At 41.5% G+C, this 20,910-nt stretch overlaps 1 protein-coding gene across 5 annotated transcripts in view; it reads left to right on the top strand.

The window, feature by feature from the left end:
• LOC111227641 (plectin-like) overlaps positions 1–20,910 on the top strand; it is a 111,414-nt gene that overhangs the window by 58,750 nt on the left and 31,754 nt on the right. For 2 of the 5 annotated variants that reach the window (XM_022753227.1, XM_022753228.1), the window contains exons 2-4: positions 15,679–15,740; positions 18,629–18,643; positions 19,795–19,884. In XM_022753227.1, coding sequence (XP_022608948.1) covers positions 15,679–15,740; positions 18,629–18,643; positions 19,795–19,884 — 167 coding nt within the window. Of the gene's footprint in view, positions 1–12,747; positions 13,053–15,678; positions 15,741–18,628; positions 18,644–19,794; positions 19,885–20,910 lie in introns of those variants that run through there. The other 3 variants (XM_022753229.1, XM_022753226.1, XM_022753225.1) reach the window with 2 other exon arrangements.

Raw genomic sequence — 20,910 nt, forward strand, 5'->3', positions numbered from 1 at the left:
GAGAAGACTTTCAGTAATAGATCCAGGGTGGGGAAAACAGCAGGAATTCCTGCTCAGGCCGTCCTTTTTTTAAAATGTCCCTGCTGCCACACCCATGCCGTCCCACTTCCCTTCTCCCCCCCTGGCCTCCTAGTGAAAGCCCACCTGTCACAACAGCCCAGGCTCATCCCCCTCATCTCCTCTACCTTATCTCTCTCTCTGTCCCAACAAATGCCTGCAAGCCCCCCAGGACCCACTCTCCCCGCCCTGGTGGTTTTGGGGCACATAGTTTCCCTGATTGTATTTTGGCGCTTGAGAAAACACAAGAGGCAAGGTAAGGAGAAGTGGTTTTATAAAGGTTAAGTAAATAATTAGAGGAACATCTCAGGGAAAGTCTCAAAGTAGCTGGATGATAGAGAAGTGTTTGCTTCATCTCTTCCTCTGTCTGTCTAACTGGTGTTTAATCTGCTGATTTTGTGTTATCACGGTGTTATCAGTGGCGAAGGATAACTGTGCATATTTATCCCGTGTATATTGTGTACTAATGTTTGTGATACTGACCTGAACAGGTCACACACAGCTTCACGTGTGGCATGTTTACCCTCTTCATTAGTCACGTTCATGCGTAACCTTGAAACCCTGTCAGTCGTTGCGCACTATGACCGGTTGGAAGGTGCCACCAGGCCGTTCTGTGCCAGTTTCACGCCGCCTACAGATTGAAGTATCTGCTCTTACTTGCAGCTGCAAAGGGATTAGTCCTCATTGCTCTCAGGCAGGGAGGCCTTCGATTTGGCTCATGTTGCAGCAGCACTGAGACAGCGCTACATGTCATTGTGCACGGATAGAAACCAGTCCAGACTCCACCTGGCTGAACTTGGCTGATTTTCTTTTGTTGCACTGCACGATCGCTGATGTGCAGTTGAAACAATGCTTTCATAAGGTCCCACCCAAACCTCCATGACCTGTCTAGTCATGTTTGGTTATGGATCAAAGGTTTGTGTGTGTGTGTGTGTGTGTGGGTGTGTATGTGTGTTCTTGCTGGAAGGTGCCCTAGTGTCTCTTCAGTAAAATGAATCGTCTCTTAGCACTGCTGTTAGTACACCTGCTAGGTTGGAGGCGCTGCCAGTCCCAGAGTTGGCTGCCAGCCTTTGAGCCACAAAGACATGAATCCATGTGTGTGTTCAATGGCAACACTTTGATGGCTTTATCTAAGATTTAGCCCAGAGAAACAATAAATGCGGATGCAGAGGACTCCCATCAGACTGTGTGCTCTAATATTGCAGATAAAAAGTAAGCTGGTGTTTTACACCCAAGGTGTCTGTCAGTCACTCCACCATCTTTTTCTACAAATATTCATGGTAACCAGAGAATGAATCTCACTGACTTTGATGATCCCCTGACTCTATCTGTACCACCACCATTAAATCGTATTGCTAATCCTGTCTTAGTGTCAGTAATAGAGCGACCAGGGTTCAGTGTTGTTGTTACATTATCTTATAAAATCAACAGAAAGAGGATATAATCTGGGGAAAGTGTTCACACCATATAATCTGATCCAAGATAGCATGTGTTTTGAAAGGATGGCGACTATGATTACTAAGTGTGAGGAAACTCAGCTTCAGACTTGAATCAGGATGGAGTGGAAACACAAGCATTTTACTTTATTTTTACAGAGTAAAATGACTCTCTCTGTGTGTTTATAATAAAAGCAATAATATGATCAGTTCTGGCCTGGGATAGACGGATAATACTCCGGATGTTTTTTGACTTAGCTGAAATGATGCTTAAGGTAACTTTTAAGATCGAAGATACATTGTGCCATTTTATATTTGCTAAAGCCACATCTCTCTAATATCTAATGGTTCCACATTTAACTTTTTTTTTTTTCTTTTTTACTTGATGTTGACATTATAATGTTCTGTCTGCTAATGTTTTATTGTGTGAGATGCTGAGGAGCTAAATGCAGCTGCTGTCCCTGTTGATCTGCGCTCTTCATAGGGATTTCTGGTCTTAACTGTCCCCCTTTTTATTTGGCGTCTATTCTGAATGATGACAGCTCTGTCTCCTATCCGCTCACCAGCTCCGCGGCTTGAGCTCTCGCTTATTACGGCAGTGAGAGCGGACACCGCGCCGCTGAGCGCTGTTAGCTCAGATTCCGATCCGGCACGCTGCGCCGTGCGTGCAGCAGAGGCGGGAACATGGATGTTAACATTCTCTTCCGACCATGCCGGAATGAGGCCATGTGAAAGGTCAGGAGGAAAGGGGGCGTGGCTGAGTCAGAACTGTAAATACTCTGTGTCACACACAAGGTGCATCTCTCGGCATTCCCTCACTGAACTTTGACCTTTCATCTGTGTTTGTTTTCCCTTCCTCACACTGCCAGTTTGCCAAGTTGGCGTGTCAACCCCAGGGGCCTAGCAGGATATAGTGTAGTAGCTTGTCTTAAACGCACACTTCGGGTGTTCAGGTGTTACAACACAACGTATCAGACTTAAGATTCATATTTAGTGATGGATGTTCCACTGGGGTTTTTTCCAGGTTGTTAATGGGACGTCAAATTGCTTTGCATAATTGGTCGGTTAAAAATTTTCATAGCCGGTGTGCTCAGGCACAACAGGTTAAACCGGTGGTTCTCATAGCTAAAGAAAGCTCACTTTCCATCTTTGTCATACAGGAGCTGAGAGCGGAGAATGTTTCAGGTCATTTTTTACAATGCTGGTAAAGTATAACATCCTGTTTGACATGCTATGGCCACGAGTGTCGTTTAATCACACGTACTGCCAAACAAATGCTCCTTCAGAGATAAATGTTCGGCCCTCACAGAGCTGTGTGGGCCATGGTGGTTCAGTTCTGGCTTTAACTTTGGCCTGGTTTGTGGAAAAGCCAGCATTCTTCCTGGAAACAGCCATAGCCAGACTCCCACTCTGGATCAGTCCAGCTTTTACTGTACACCAGTGAGTGTGTGTGTGTGTGTGTGTATTTTTTCCATGAGCGTATATAAGCAGCCTAGATTGCCTGCCACTGGTGAACCAGTAGGCATGAGTCATAACATAAACAGTGAACTTGTGCCTCAGGGCCTCAGAGAAGCCCATCGGGGCTTTGGGTACAGTTCTCATGTCCTCTGAGGATAGTCAACCAACCCCAGTGAGAGACAAAAAGCCGCATGGAGGCTGATCATTTAGAGCTGATTTTATTTATGAGCAGCACTGGGACGTTGGAAACACATCCAGTCCTGTGCTGGCAGTTTCTTTATGCCCCTTGTGACCTCCATTACGGATTTCCCAGCACTCATTGGTCCATAGAGTAAAGAGTGACATTAGCACTTTATGTAAAGATGCTAAAGCACAATATCTTGTGAAAGTGTCACTTTATGTTTCTTAAGACATTTTTGACATGAAACCAAAATTTTGACCCCAGTACAGTTTCAGTCAAAAAGTTTAATAGATAATCTAATTTTAAAGGAATAGTTGATAGTTAGCTTAGCAAAAACACTGGAAATGTGGAAACAGCTAGCCTGGCTCTCTCCAAAGGTAACACGATAGTAGCAGGGCAAAGTTACTACTTGAAGGGTTGTCACTGGGAGGAGCCAAGAAATAGTCTGGCACATAAACCCCCATAAAACCATAAACTATTCTTTTTACACTTCGTTTTTATATGGATTAAACAAACAAGAGGTGTTAGTAAGCTTTAGAAGTGCTGGCATGTGGCTGTTCCCTTTGGGCAAGTGTTAACTATATCTTTAATATCTATGGTTGTATTGCCATTATGATGCAATAAGGTGCTTTTTGACTACACTTTCATAGACAAAAGCAGTCAGTCCTGTGTGGTTATTAAAAGCGAATGGATAAAAATTAGATATACATACTTTAATAAATAAATCTATAATTGAAATTTTGAATATCTGAACCTGCAGCTCTGTCTATAATGAGGTTGCTAGGATTTGAACCCAGGTCAGTTCAATTTCACATACTATAAATACATCATGGCAAAGTAGGAAATTTGTGAATTGTAATCATCAGAAAATGTATGTCTACTTGAGGTCAAAAAGAATGATGTTTGCTTTAAAAAGACACCAAGGAGATCAATGAGAAATGCTGCTGTGTGAGTGATTGCGGTGCGTGTGAGACATCAGAGAGCTTCCTGGTCCAGTGTCAGAGGTCAGTGTCCTGTAAGAAGAGAACGCAGCATATTTAGGTCACTTTCCCTTTTAAATGTGACCTAGGAACAGCTCAGCTGTGCCCTGTTGTAAATTCTTACGTCCTTGTCACTTTGACTGGCGACAGTAGGTGTGTGTGGCAGCTGGAGCACACTGCTTTCTTTGAACAGACATAAAATCATTACGATGTGATCTTTACACTCAGGGTTTATTGTTTGTTGCTTTATTCTGTTCAAACATATTATACTGTTAGAATTTGTGATTGGTTCTATAAAGCCCTGAGGACATGAAAAAGAACTAATCATTATATTATCACAAGAGACGTGTCTCTGTTGCTTCAGGAACTGCAATCAAAGCATGAGAAGAAGCATGAGAACTGTCACATAAACCATCATCCCTCAGGCTTTTTATATGTGCACAAACTGAAGTATAAACACTGACTGTGGACACATACCACACACTGGTAAGTAGGTGACATTAGGTCAAGGCAGTTCTAACAAAGATCCTTTTTTTTAAGGTTAATTTTAATTCACTACACTCAGGTCAAGTCTCAAATTTTATAGTAGTTAATATTAAACAAGCATGAATCACGGGGTGACTGGAAATATGCCGTTCAATCCTCAACTGGAAGGGAAAAAATTAACTGGTGAAAATGATTAAAAATGAATGAGTGACATGGTCTTTTTGTACGGATCTAGTATACAACATTATAAACTAATCAAAGGATGAACAACATTCATAAAGATGACATGAAAATAATGTTGAATTACCTGTCTGTTATCTTTCCATTTGTCCATTTATAAGGGGGCAGGGCAAACCAGTGTTCATCTGTCAGAAAGTGGTTCCTGCTTCTTTTTTTAAGTCTCCCCACACCAGCTGACACAGTGTGCCTGAAACAGAGGGCTACCGGGGGGGGGGGTCTCGTTGCGCTTTTCCGTCAGAATCATAATGGCTGAATTATGGAGTTGCGAGCAAGGGAATTATCATCATGAGATGAGCTCGTACGGAGAAAGACGCAGATACCTGTACAGTAAGATGTGCTGTTTAGGTGAGTTAAGAGACCTGACGAATGGACTGTGGGGTGGGGAGGAGTTACTGTAGTTTATTGGTTTGTAGTGATTTCAGAATAAAGAAACCACGTGGTTGTTACTGCCACAGTCATGTTTAGAGAGACTGAACAAAAGTTTTGGATAGAACTTCTCTCTTTGTTTTTAAGTTTTAAAATAATTTTGTAGTGCGCTTTTTGAAAGCACTAATATCCCACACTCTTCATATACAGAGATGCTTCACTCATTAACTGAATACTTTTTTCATATATGTTTATCTGTCCTCCGCTGTCAGTACAATGTGTCTCTGTATTTCTTAAGTTTAAACCAATTTTTATATGTTTAAATACATTGATTTAATTCAATAATCCAGTACATTTTATTCAACTATATACATTTTTAAAAAACCCGTTTTAATAACTTCATGTAATGCATCTAATATCATGCGTTACATTAAGTATAGATAAAAAGTAAGGAGAAAGAAATCCCACAATAAAATACATTACGACCATACTCAAGTACTTAGGCACACCTGTGGATGGTAGGAGACACTAAGTCTGTGGGAACTGCCTTTCCAAAGTCAAGCAGTGAGGTGCAGTAACATGTGCCTGGAGATAATAAGTAGGTCTGGTGTCAAATAAAAGAAGTGCAGTCTCCTGTAGATTGGCTGCAGGTTGCAGTCAATGCCCTCACTGTTCAATGTATGAAGCTGTATCGTTCAAAACGAAACCCTATGTAACGCTTTGTTGTAAATGAGTAACTGCTGTAGACCTGAAGTGGTTGTTGAGGTCAGCGTTATCTTTATGAACAGGTTTAAAAGCAGCATGTTCACATTGATAGTGTCAGGCTTTATCTAAGATGGGAGGAGATGTCACACTATGCATGAAAAACATTGGCTCCTATACATTCATCTACTGCATATTCAGTAGTTTGATTGAGAGTATGATTGATAACAGTAACCTACACATTATTCAATCTTTTTCAGCATATTATATTACAACTATTTTACACATCTATTCAAGAGGACTTAACACTGCTTTTTTCTTTTCTTTTTTTTTAAATTTATGATAGTATCGATAAGATATGTTCTTATGTTCCTAAAGTTAATTATTTGTTTTTCTAAAGTGATGCTTTCTGAAATTGCATTGATGATGTCTGTGGGGGTGGTGGGGGGTTGGGTGCATGCCCCAACTTTATGCAAATGAACTATGTATCTTTAAATAGAGTTCAGGAATGTGTTTTTGTTGATGGTTATTTTTCTGAGGAAGATTTTCTATTGACCAAGGTTTTGTTTAAGCAGTTAGTATTTAGTGTTTAATCTCATTCCTACTTATTCATACTTTTGGGCATGCTTTTATTTTCACTCAATACAGTTAAAGGCCTTTTTCAGATTCATTAGCAAGATATTGTAATTTTTACTTTAAAATTTTCTGTCGTATTCATTTTTTTTAGTTTTTATCTGGAGGTTTTTCCATAGTTCATAGTATTTTCTTTTTTTGTCTGAGTGACTTACACAATTTACCTTTACCATTTACTGTATTGGGCGTGGTTGTGCTCTGGCTCCATCTGGTGGTCAAACTACTCTGCTCTGCCTTCAGTTAAAATAAGAGTGGAGTGGTGGGTGGAGGACGGTGTTTTCCTTTCCACGTCAAGTGGGTCATGTATTGGAGACTCCTCCGTCTCTGCATCTAAAAATACATCCATGAGTAAGAGTCAGTCACAGCTACCACTGAAGCACATGGTGTTGTGTGTTTATAGTCGCTGCCATGGAAACATCTCTCAAGTTCCCTTTTTTCCACATTTACATGGGTTTTTGGAGACTGCCAAGCCTGAGACAGCATATGGAAATACCATATGTCATAATAATAGATCACCAGGGAAATGAGGAACCTACGTGATCTAGGCTTAGTAATACAGACAATAAGTTCTTGTAGGATCCTAGTGTAGTTCGTCACTTATTAAAAGATAGTAGCAGCGAATTCTGTTTACTTTGTTTTTTGGTTTGTTTCTTCTTTTAAAAAAAAAAAAAAAATCAGGATTTTAATTTTATTTCAATGAGGTCTGCAACTAATCTGTTAGTTTTCAAGCAAAAAATAATTTTTTTACACTTGTGAGTTTTTGATCCTTTTCTTTGTCTTGTATAAATGTTAGAAACTGTTTCTGGTGGGTCTTTTCAATGGAAAATCCTCTGCTGCACAGATTATGATGTATTTTGTGTTTAAACTTTGTTTAGAGGAGAAGGAGAAGAAGAAGTTGGTAGATAGAATCAAGCAGTGGTAGTTCCTGGCTGAACAGCAGTGAACAAACAGCACAGCAATAAGCGCTGAAGGAAAAAGAAAAATCCAGTATGAATATGTTGTGTTTTTACAGAGAAGGTATTTCAGTGTGGAACGAAGGAAACAAGGCAGGGAAAAGTTGGTGGTTATAATCACATCCAAACCCACAGTCTTGGCCTGTTCAAAATTTATAGCTCTGAAAATGCCATTTTTAGTCCAATAATTAAAACACAGTGATCTGGTCACAGAATACCACCAACACAGCCCTGAATTATCGCTGACTTACACTTTATTTAGCCACTTCATTTTGTAAACCACTGAAAAACAGCTTTAGTTTTAGTTTCAACAAAGCATCATGATAGTGTAGTCTTTTAAATTACAGACTAACTTTACATACAAGTGGCTACTTTAATGTTAGCTGATTTTTACACCCTGCTCCACATTTGGCTTGAGTGACATGTTTCGTTGCTTTCACCTGCAGAGGGAGCCACATGCTGTTTTAAATGTTGTCGTCTGTGCCAGTCAACTCAGCTATTTCTCCGCCGCCCTGATACATTAGAATTCACCGAATGAAACATTAGCAAACGGACGCACTCCCAGATGTGGGGCTTTCCACAGAGGCTTCTGTAGCTCAGCACCGAGCTATTTTAAAACTCAGCTGCCGTCGCTAATCCACAGGCCTGTTGAGTCTGAGTTAAATTGAGTTTTCAGCTTCAGTCGTTAGATCTAAATTTGACAACATCATCTTCAGTCTGCTGTCAGGCTGGATGATAACTGGACAGAGCATCAGGACAAAGCTATGACAAACATCCCTGTGGTTGGTGTCAGCTCCTTTGTGTGTTTGTCACACAGTCAGACTGATTATTTAAATGTGTTCAAGTTTTATTATATCGCATCAATTAATTGATAATCAGTTGGTCCATTAGCTTGGACATCACTGCTGTATATATCTAAATAAATTATCCAAATTAAAGATAAACAAAATAGAGGTCTGACTTTTTCAGTGTTTTTATAATTATATATTAACACAGTTATATAAGATAGCATAGCCTCACTGATCTCGTTAGATTGTCTTGTCTGAAAAACAGACTGCCTTTGAGAGTGGATTCCAAGGGAGTCTGTGTTTGGTTGTTTATTTTCTCTATTTCTGTATTTTAGATTTAAAACTGAGACTTGTAGTGAGCATCACAGCTCAGGATAAAACTTCTTTTGATTTGTATGAATCATGTCTGTGATTCAGGTGGCTGGTACCCTGCCCTGCCTGTCTCCCTCTCCTTACTCCTCCTTCACCTCCTCCTCCTCCTCCTCCTCCTCTTCCTCCTTCAAGAACAACTGAGGTGATAATCCTGGGTGTGTTTAGGCTTCTTCTAGTTTTATCAGCATTCCTTTCCCTGTGGGGCGTGGTGGCCAGATATTGTAGTAAACCCTCACCTCAGTTAACCAAGAGACAAGGGGGAGTCGAGGGAGGGATGAGAAAAATGGGAGAAGACAGAGAGGAGAGGAAACCTAATCTGGGAGAGCAAATCCTTTCCACCGCTTTTCATCCTCTACAATGAAAGGTGTTGTCTGTCCTCCCTCTGTTTAAACCCTTGTATTCGCTCTGCAGCTCAGCACTTTCAAAAACCATAATGACACATTCCTCGAATTCTTTTGTCGTCTAATTAGTTTGCATTGTTTGGAAACAGAGTCCCTCAATGCTTAAACGCAGGTTGTTCTATCCCTGAACGGCTGCAGGCTCAACTATGTGTTTGTCAGTATTCGGCAGAGTACATATACTCTGTATGCAGTGTATAAACAGCAACATATAGTGTCCTCTGTCAGCTTTATGTATCCGTAGTTGTATCTTATTATTAACAGATTAACAGTCAATGCTAAATGAGTGTGATATCCTGCAAACTTGTTGATGGAAGGCTTAAGCATAAAACCATGGATTTCTTTTTGACACAAATATGATCCATAAAAATGAGGTTTTCACAACCACAAGTAGCACAATGACACAGTATACTGCTTAACAAGCAGTCTGCAGCCATGCTTGCGGCTCTGTGAGAGGATCTAGGCGCAGCGCCGGTTTGAGCTGAATGCTAACGTCAGGAGGCTAACACGCTCACCGTGTCAATGCAAACAGGCTAATGTTGTATATTAATGTTTACGATGTTTACAATTTGAACACTAAGTACAGCTGAGGCTGATGGGAATGTCATTAGCTTTTGAGGGATTTTGTCATATGCTTTTTCACCAGATGATGGCACTAAATGAAAAGTAAGGATCACCAAACTTATAACAGTTCATCCTCAGGAGAACATGAACGTCTAAACTAAATTTCACAGTGATCCATCCAATAGTTGATAGATTGGGACATTTCACTAGAAGCCAAAAATGTTGACAGTATTGTGGCGCTGTAGGGGAGCAACAAAGTCGGTAGGGTTCATCCTCTGAGGATCGCGATTGTCTCTACCAAATTTCATGGCACTCCATCCAATAGGTGCTGAGCTCAGTTTGGACCGAAGTGGCGGATCAACCAACTGATCAACGTTCCCAAACTTATTTAAATATAACTCCGAAATTCACTGAAATACTGAGATGGCTATATGAGGAGAGAGGGGAGTGTGGATACTAAGGATTTAGGAAAACAATACTTGATGCTCTGACCACCTTAACACAAACTTCCTCTGAATATACACAGCAGCCGCTCAGCATATAAACAAGTGGTTGTGAGGCTAACAGCTGAAGCATGTAGCACCAATACTAAGTCAGTCCATTGTATCAGAGTACGAGCGTGTGCTTGATAATGCAACATGAGTGTGGGAAGAAGAAATCCAACATCACTTCCATCATGAAGAAATGATCAAACCGCAACCTTCTCATTTAGAAAGAAAATACTTTCTCTTCATATTTTCACCACGCTCTCTCTCTCTGCCCGTATAAAAAGCCAAAGTGTTCCATCTGGTTTTGATGAAGCCAGATGAGGGAGCAGAGTAATAAGCATGTTGAGACCTTAATGATATGTCTCCTTTTTGGAGGAAAGATCTCATGACTAAGATGTTCCACACTTTCTGCGTCCGAGCATGTTCCCATTCGGGTCCCCTGCTAGTGTTTCCCATCGGGTTTAGAGATTCAGCTCAAGTGCTGTGGGTGTCGGTCCATGTTCCTCTGCCAGAACGTAACTGAGTTCTCAGTTACCGTCAACTGCTGCCTCTGCATCTTAGAAAGCCTGGAAAACCATTTCTGTTCTGTTTGATTCTATTCTACATTAGGAAATGACCCTCTAGTTTACCTTTTACTGTTCTCATTCATCACAGCTGGTATGTTTATGTATTTAAATCATGTTAATGCAAGTATCAGGCTGCAAGGGTCAAAGTATTTTACAACAAAAACCCTTTCGGTCTCTACAGTAAATCCTGTATTTGGTACGATTGCTTTCCCTTTTTTTAATTGCCTACCCACATACCACTCCTTAATTCCTTTGCTTGCCTGGACGTTGTATGAAACTACAAAGGTGTGTCTCCAAATTTGCTAACGTGGCTCAAATGAGTCAACACACACACACACACACACACACACACACATACGCACACGCACACATGCGCACTCTCACACACCCACACAGACATACTTGCACTGACACATTAAGTACCTTCATGTTCATACAGGTTATTTTCAAAACCCTGCAGAAAAAGTGGTTTTCGAGACCTGATAAAGTGATGTCAGTCAGGGTGGGGAAATGGGATATATACCCACCTGCAGGCTACAGGGGCAGGATTTAGCAGGGGGAGAAAACACCCTGCCCTCCAGCTTAGCTATCAGGACGTACGAGTCATATAGGGGACCATTATGAAGGAACTTAGTGGAAATAAGTCCTTTGATAAACTCTGAATAAATACAGTACTTTGGACTCACATGTGGCAGATGCAACTTAAAAGCAAAAAAATGTAATTTAACAATGATAAACTTTACAAACATGTTACTCACTAATTCATATTACATTATTGAGTCACTATACTCACTGAACTCTTTTTTTACGCATGCTATGCTACATTTTAGTTTACAGTTCAAAAGTGATGGTTATGCAAAACGTGCGTCCAAAATGTCTGCTTCTCATTTGGATTTAAGGACCGATTGAATAGTCTAAGGTGCATTTGTGTGTGCGTGCTTTGAATTTTCCAGACACAGACGCAAACATAAAAACTGCTCAAGGAACCTGTTTTATTACAGTTCCTGTTTTAAACGATCTTTTTGTCTGTGCCTTCTTGGCAGAATCCTCCGGTTTACAGGAAGTGGTGCATGTGTTCTCCAATTTGTTTAGTATAAACACGACAGGGCAGGAAATGTGTCGTTCGGCAGAAAATCTGGAAAGAAAAATGGCTGAAAAAGAGCTGTGCCTACATCAAATCAAACATCATCAAGAGTTAAAGAGAAAAGATTCAGCACAGCTCGACAGTTCGGTTTTAACAAGCTGTGTGAGATTAATTAAAACACTGACGAGATAGAAGCAGAGATACAAACGGATAATGATGTTTTCATCACCGGCATCATGCCCTCTGAATGATTTGCTTTAGATACAAACACAAGCTCAAACCCTGAGTTACCAGCTCTTATGTTTCGGAGTAAATCAGTGATGTTTTGGGTGTGGTCTAACATCACTGTCTAGAATCCATAGCAGCCGTTCCTAAAACTATCTCATCCCCCATCTCTTGTCTTTCTTCGTCACAGTTAGTAATCCCTAATGTGAAATGTCTGAGGAATGCGGTGAATAAGTAATGATTAACCATGATACGTGTGTGTGTGTGTGTGTGTGTGTGTGTGCGTGTGCGTGTGTGAGAGAGCGTGTCACTTTTTACCTTTTACCTGTAAATAATTTGTTTAAATGCTGTTTAATGCAGCATAAAGCATAAAAAGTCATCAGCACCAACTTTTATGATATTTTTTTCTTATCTCAGTGACTCAGCTTGTGTGTGTGTGTGTGTGTGTTTTGTTGCGCAAATGAGGTGAAGGAATAGTACATGCGATTACCACACCTCGTCCTTCCCTCCCCGCCTCTCCTCCTTCTTCCTCGCTTCACGCTGCAAGAGGAAGGGGTGTGTTTAGAGCCCTACCCACCATGCCCTTCGCACACTAGCGCCACTAAATACACACTCGCACATCACACACAAGGACAGGTCCAGACTTCATAGCCCACAGGCACCATTTGCTATGAAAGGAGTAGAATAAGCGGGAGGAAAAAGGGAAGAGAAAAAAAAAAAACATAAGGAGGAAAAAGAAGGGCAGAGCCGAGCCCAATGAGGGAGTGAGGAGAAGGAGAAAGAAATCATAGGTTTGTCAAGTGCTGAGTTGTAGCCACAGGACTTCAGACTCTGGGACGAACTGAGGGCCAGAGAGACAGATAGACGCGAGACAAGCAGAAGATCCTATCAAGGAGAAAACCGCCAAGGATATTTTATCATTAGGATTATTATTGTGTGTGCCGACAAACAGAGACAATGACCTCTCAGCAGCAGAGGTACAGGAATTTCTCCACTGACGGCATGGGCAGAGAGAGGGTGCCCTCAGATGAAGGTTACTACCAAGGGATGCTGAAGGCTACAGACGGCAGGAAAGGTACCAGTATGGTGGCAGTTGATGGAAAACAGCTTAATTGCAGAGCTTAATCTTGATCTATCTGTTCCCATGTGTGTGAGAAGCTGCTGGGCAAGAATTAAGTTTTTTTATCCAGGAAGAGGTGAGAGAAGCGCTTAACGTAATTTCAGCATTTTAACATGTTGTAAGCTTTTGAGCCTGAATGGGTTTATGTTGTGACTTTAGTGCTGTCAGAGTCCAGCCGAAGATGGTATTTGTCACTGTTGTCACAGGAAAGTTTGAGTGTCATTATGTAATCTGCAGAAATGGTTATTCTGATTGGACTGTTGTGTCCATTGTTTCCCAACACAGTGACTTAAAGGAGGATACTCCCCTTTTTCTAATGCATCAGCAGCTTCCTTACTTCGTATTGGTCAGCAAAGCCCATTCATAGTTTATGTTGTGTAGCATGCTTGTGTTTTGGGGTGAATGAGTCACTGTGGCTACAGTCGTAGCGAGGATGAATGATGTGTTACATTTTCCTTTTTTTTTTCCCATTCAGATTGTTCCTCTTTTTTCCCTAGAACTCTTCAAACTGATTATTTTTATCATCTGTATTATTTATATCTTTAAAGCATTTTCACAAATTTATTTAAAAAAAAAAAAAAAAAAAAAACTGTTTTGCTATGCAGTGATATAAAGAAGTTGACTTCATCAAAACGCTTTGAATCTGCCATTGTGACTGTGTGTTTCCTTTTCTGGTGTGTCACACCACTGAGAGCAGCCTGAGAACTATTGAACAGTGGTGAACAAAGTGTTCAGACCCTGTAACCCCCCCCCGTTAAACCCATGTAAAAACTGTTACAAATAAAGTCCTATATTCAGTATATCACTTAGGTAAAAAAGTAATTCTACCTAAAATATTAAACTACTCATAATGCATAAAAAAATGACTCAAAGTTTTATTATTAATTTCAGATGGATTCATGTTATAGTAACATTTAAATATTGTATCTTGCACTAAAGTTGAACTAGTCTATTTGGTCATTTTTAATCTAAAAGTTCTATGTTTTGTGTGTAAATTCTTAACCTTCAAAGTAACTACCAACTATAGCCGTCAAATAAATGTAATAGAGTAAGAAGTATAAATATAAGGTAGCAGGATATTAAGGTACCTTGAATTGTACTGGTGTACTTTTCTTAAGTAAATGTGCTTAGTTACGGTACTTTCCACCGCTGCTTTCGACTTTCTTTGGTTTTGGACTGTAAACACCACACTTCACTGATACCCCTCTGTGTGTGGTGACATTTGATACTTGCCCCTATCCACTCTCATACCATTCACTCATAAAGAGCAATGAGTCCTCAAAGAGTTGCATTAGTTGAAACAGAGATTGAGTAATGTGGTGTGAACAGAATTCACAGACTCGAAGGGCAAGGTGCAGCTCCCATGGGAAACTGCTTTAGTTTGTGAAACATCCCAGTGTTGTTGCTCTGTGTGTGTGTGTGTGTTTGTGTTTATGTGTGTGGGTGTGTGTGTGTGTCACCACTGTGTGTGACATTTTGCCCCCTTGACAGGAAATACAACCACAGTGGTCACGTAGTGGAAGGCCAGTCCCTATCGGTTTAAATGATAAATAAGAAGGTTAAAGGTCTATTGGTGTCTATATGAGGTTTCCATGGAAACACAGCTCCATAACACGTTTTGAAGAAATTGTCGGCGACACCCTACTGAGAAAACAAATGTAACCTCCGGGCGCCTATTTTATGTCGGAGTTGAATCACTGCCCTTTGCTTTTCATTGCTGGGTGTGTCACCGTGCAGTAGACAGTCGGATCATTCCCCCAAAGCTGATAAGACAGAGGACTTTGTGTCGCTGACCACAGTTCATTCTGGTGCAATGTGAATGGAATTAGATGGGGTGTGAGTCAGTGAAGGTGAGTCCCGCAATAAAATGACATGAATTAAAAAGTGTTCAGCAAACCACAACCTTCGGATCACACGGGCTCACATCAGAGAACGGGAAACACGCAGATCCATCCACCATGTCCATAATAAACGTTGCAGTGACACGCCTTGTGGTTTATGCCTTGAACGCCAATAGGGACACACCACCAAGTGGGCGTGTGCTGGTTTGTTGTTTTAGTAGGTGTGTGTTCCTTGCCAAGATCTTGTTGTTTCTTGTTGGGAAATTGCACCCTCTTATAGTTATGCCATGACCTGAGCAAATCATGCAGAATGTTATGACACTACATTTTTACCATGGAATCCTTTATTTTTCTGTCCAAGAGCGCAGCTGGCTGTGGTGTTAGAGCGACACATGAACTTGCAAACACTACGTTTCCTAGACAATAGGGGTGCATCTGCCGACAATGAATGTGCGTTGATGCAGTCTGACTCAGATGCAGGCATGCACAGTCAAGAGGGATTTTTCCACCCAGTGATAAATTCTGTTTGTCCGACACAAATCAAACAAGTCTGGTATCTCGGGGATTTCCTCTTTGGTTTACTGCTTTTATATGCAATAAATGAAACTTGTAGCTGCTCTGGCTGTCTGCCCAAGGAATACATCAATCACGTGATGTTATTTTCAACTCGAAACTAAGCTACAGCACGTTTTTGTTACTTTGCATACGTATCTGATCACTACGGTTTCTCTATTTTGCAGATGAACGAGATCGAGTACAGAAAAAGACCTTCACAAAATGGGTGAACAAGCACTTGATAAAGGTAAGGGCCTTTCTCTTTACTTTCACTCTTTTCTCATTGAACTCGAAAGGCAGACTGATGCTCCCATTCCTGCCCGCACATGCCCTCGGTGCTATGTTCCAAACTCATTTTCTTATGAACAAAATGCACTTGTGCAGAATAAATGGAAATCCAACCAATAAGTGTGCACAAATTTAGCATGCGGTTGACTGTTTTCTTATACAGCAACCTCAGTGGATATCAAAAAAGGTATACTTCCCTGTTTGTGGTTCAGGCTGAAATATTACAAGTTGCAAAGAGTAGAAGCAGTGATTTGCCTTCAACCACAGGATGCTATGTTGAGCGTTCAATAAACTCAGATTTTGAGAGGTGATTGATCTCTGCCTGTAGAGTTAAATACTTGGACTATGCAGTAATTGCAGAAGCAAATAGTCAGGTTTGATTTATATTTGTGTTGGCAAGAATTTTGATGTACTGTTAATGTTTAATGCTATGAATAGCTATCGAAACAATGATCAGGGGGGATAATTTGTAGCTTTAGGAATTAGTAGACCTGAGTGAACACACAGTACAACACTGATTTTATGTGGGCAAGCTGTAACAACAAAATTTTATGACAGCAGACTCCCAGAATGCAATTGTACATTGTGGAATATTTTTAGGGGCAGGCCGTCATTATCTAAAATGTATTCCATCCTTCACCTGTGCATTGTAAGTGTCTCTGCAGAACTTATTACCAGCACCCCACCCTCTACTCACATAAACACACATTAGCGAGTCAGTTATTGTTTCATACTTGGCTGTGAACATCGCGCCGTGATGGGGAGGATTACCAGAGGTCCAGTCTGTCATCAGGTGAGAGGCTGTGTAAACCATCCGTCAGCACTCGTCCACAGCCGAAGCCCCTGAAAGCCCTCCAATGCATCACACATTCAAGGAGGCAAACAGGTCAGGATGAGGGTAAAGTCAAACAGGCCGTACTCCTCACTCAGGAGTTCCTCATTAGGAGTGAAAAATTACCCCCCCAACACAATACACCCCTCCCACAGAGCAGTAAAAATATCCGTGCTTGTGCTGGATTTCTTTCCAGAAAACTCCCATTGGCAGCAATTCATTTACAGCCTCATGACATTAAGTGCTTCTACATTATTTGTATATTCGCTCCACAGACACAGAGCCATTCATTTTTTTTATTTTTTTTTTTTAAATGGAACAAGAGGGAAGAAAATCTGCACAAAGACAGTGTTTTCCTTTCCATGATTGTGCAGTTGTAACGTACTCTGCTACCAGTATATGAGAGCACGGTGGAGTCACTCCCTCTTGTTTGTCTTAAGTGTTCACTGTGAATTTTGGAATCGTACACATCTGGACTCACTTAGCTCCCTCTGAGGAGGCGAATTCTAGTCTCGGCCCAGATCCCATGGTGGTTGAGGCTGACGGTAGCACATGTGCTGCGCAGACTCCTGCGTTCATGCCTGGCCTAAACTGAAAGGCATTCATTGATGCAGGGAGGTCACATAACATACAACACAACATATACAACATAATTGTTGTCATTGTGCCTTGTATGAAAATAACCCATGCAATATAAGCATAAGGGAGGAGTATACTGGCTTTTGTCATGCAACTTATTGGCACAGGTTTGGCAGGTAAAGTGTTAACTCTGTGTCTGAATGTGCAGGAGGGCTCCCCTAAGGTTAAACTGGTTTAATGGCTTAATGGTTGGCTTGACAGGGGCACACAATAGGTTAGGTGCAGCCATATAGAGCTGTAAAGGGCCGGAGTGGTTTCCCCTGCCCAGTAAATCTTTTTATATCGTGTAAGACAGAGTGGAACGTCGCAGCAGATGCAGAACCGAAATCTGGTTTCTAGCAGATTCCTACAAACTACACTTGATTAGATTTAAACACTGCAATTGTTGCAGAGTGATTATAGATAACAACACGGTGATCAATGAAAAGGATCGCCTTCAGAGTCGAGAGGCTTAAGATGACATAAACATGATGTAAACCCTGAGGTATGTTGAGCGTTTTGTTCCCAGACAGCGTGGAGGGACCGGGATGAGGGGGGCTGTCAGCCATGTGTGCTAATGGTTTTCACCTTGAAGAGTTAATGGAGCCGTTCTCTCTGACCCCGGAGAGGGTGATTTGTAGTGTAACACCTACATTTAAGCAGCAACAGTACGGTTGATCACGTGCAGCAGAATCACAGCCTCTTCACTGCAAAGTAATTGCAGGGCTGAGATAGATGGTTCTAGGGTAACACACTAAGGAAAGACATAATTAGATACAGAGCAATATCATCTCATCATCATATCAATCATATGTCCTATGGATCATCAGAGTGTGCCATCTATATGTATATATATAAATGGCATATAATGGCATTTATATACAGTATGGATGCCATGGACTATAAAGCAGAAGACTTCTCAGTGTAGACAGTGAACCCTAGTGGTCACAGTGTTGGTTACCGTCGCTGAATTCAGCCTCACACTGTCAGTTCATCTCAGCAGGCAGGGAGGAGCAAAGCAAAAGTTGGATAACTGTGTTGAACTTCTTGCCAACATAAATCAGCTACTGTTGTAACTTGCAGGGGAAATTTGCCTTCATTCCATTTCAGGGCCGAGGCCTCCTTTTCCCGCACGGCCCAACACACCTGGCTCTGATTTTTGTCATATAACAAAAAAAAAAAAAAAAAGAGAAAAAAGGATGAGTTTAATAATCCACTGTTTCATCCTTCTGTCTCGTGTACCATCATGTTCTTCATCAAATCATCTACATTTCCATCTCATCCGAATGATTGTGCTTTATTCCATGTTCATTCATTTCTGCTCTTTTCCTCTTCTTCCACTCTTTCCGTTTCTCCATTACTCATCCGTCTGTTCTCGTTCATCCGTCTTCACCCAGCATCGGAGGGCAGAGGTAGGTACTAGCCCGTTCGAGCAGGACTGTACTAAATGTGCTGTATGTGTGGTCGGTGTCCGACTGTCCCCTCCCTCGCGTGTTCACCTTCTATCCAGTCTCACAGCAACTTCCTTCACCTCTCTCACTTTGTTTCCCTGTCTGGTTGTAATTACAGAACATCACACGTCTGTTATATAAACAATAAATCCTGTTGTGTCTGTGAATTAACTGTGAATGTGACCACAAGAACCATCTTAAAGTAAATACGTCTGTGCTTTCAGCAGATTTATGTTCACCAGAGCACCTTCGCAACCTCACTGATGTGGTTTTTATCCATAGTCCCATCTATCACTTGTCAGGGATGACAGCTGCCATTTGGCATTTGGAGTAGGAGCCAGGCTTGGCTGCTCACGGCTATGCATTCCTGACCTGTGCAGAGATGTACTAGTGGAGAGAACACTCTGAGCACTTATATAACACGGCGAGGTAACAGGTTTAGAGCTAGGGCTGCACAATATAAAAATAATGATGACGTTATTTTCGTTGGGTCTTGTACTAAACAAACATGTTGCTATACAGCTGGAGAATATGCTTTGTAGGCCGGGGCGTCTCTGTTGCACCACAATGCTCAACAATGTTGTGACACATTTGACCTTTATCAAAAATATTGCAGATCCAGCGATTTGGATGTTGCACTGATTTGCATTGATTTAGATTTTATTGATTGTATTACTTGTGCAGCCCTATTTTGAACCAGCATAGAGCACCTCTTTCAATTGTAATGCAACCATAACTTTTGACGCCTCATAGGTGAAGTGGTTAAGTGTCACCGGACTTTGCAAACATGTTGCAAAGTCAGTTCTTGTCACAAAAGCTACAATTTTAGTACGATACCTCCGAGACCATCTGTCACATTGCGGCCAATAAACCAACACGTTTTTTTTAAAGGAATCAAAATCAGTCTGATTTTAAGTTCTGCGTCAGTCAATAAACGCACCAACAGTTTGCGTCATGTGCTCTGGATAACAAAAGAGCAATTCTCCTCGAAAGAGATGTGTGCTCAGTCTAAATCATCGCGCTTGTGTGTAGATTGCTAACTGAAAACTCTCGTCTTGAATCTTTGTGACACCTCCTCTTTTTGTTTTTTCTTGTCCTGTTTCTCCTGGCAGGCACAGCGTCACGTGACAGACCTGTATGAGGACCTTCGAGATGGACATAACCTGATCTCTCTGTTGGAGGTCCTGTCTGGGGAAACACTGGTGAGTATCGCCAGAGTCGTCAGAGTGAAAAAAAATCTGCCCCAGCTCTGCATCTTTTTTACCTCAACCATCCCCCCATCCTCTAAACCAAAACATAACCCTGACGTATTAAATAATGAGTACTTATCACAAGTCAACCTGGAATACCATCCCTGTGGCAATAACTTGTAGGTAACCCGCAGCCTGCGCTTAACTTTGCTAAACAAACTGTTAACTAACTGCGGTGGCTCCAGTCTGAGATCTCTAGAGCCATCTCCCCAGCCATGTATTTTATATACTCAAATATGACTTCTCACACATCTTTTAGTCTTTCCTTGAACTAAAAGCTCAAGGCTTCCACGCCACACGCCAGTGGCAGGACGCTGTGTTTCCACCCTCGGTTCAGATCTGAACAGAAGCTTCTCTGCTGCTGTAGTTCATCGCTCTCTGTCCACCAGCTCCAGCTCTGCTCATCTTCTGAATGCCTCCATAGCCTTATAACGCATTAACCTCACTTTGGCCTGTGTGTGTGTGTGTTTGTGCACTATACTTCTTTCTGATCTACGGTTCTTCTTTTCTACTCCTCCTCTTCCTCCTATTCTTCCTCCCCTCCCTTGCCTCTGGTTTGCCTTCCTCTAACCTTCCTCTGTGTGTGCTGATCTTTGCCGTCTGGCCTCCGCCTCCTCTCTTTGCCCTGCTCTTGCCGGGGCTAGCCGAGGGAGAGAGACGTGGTCAGGAGCGCTCGGTTGGTGAGTGGGTTTGTAACTTAAAATAGCCATCAGGTTTTTTTTTTTTTTTTTTCTGATTCACCTGTGCTGATTTGGCTGTGCATGGTAACCAAACCTCAGTGGTGTCATCGACAGGCTTGCTTTAACAACCAAGCTGCTGTATATGTGTGTGTGTATTCAGTTATCAATAGGTGCTGCTGACACTCGCAGGACCCACTGATACCCTTGGCAGTTTTTAGCGCTAGCAATACCTTGTTTTGCATTTTTCCTTTTGAAACATCTTATCGTATTTGTTCAGGGTCTTTTCTCTTTTGTTCAG

The sequence above is a fragment of the Seriola dumerili genome, unplaced genomic scaffold (assembly GCF_002260705.1).
Source record: "Seriola dumerili isolate Sdu_G_001 unplaced genomic scaffold, Sdu_1.0 BDQW01000191.1, whole genome shotgun sequence".
Lineage (NCBI taxonomy): Eukaryota > Metazoa > Chordata > Actinopteri > Carangiformes > Carangidae > Seriola > Seriola dumerili.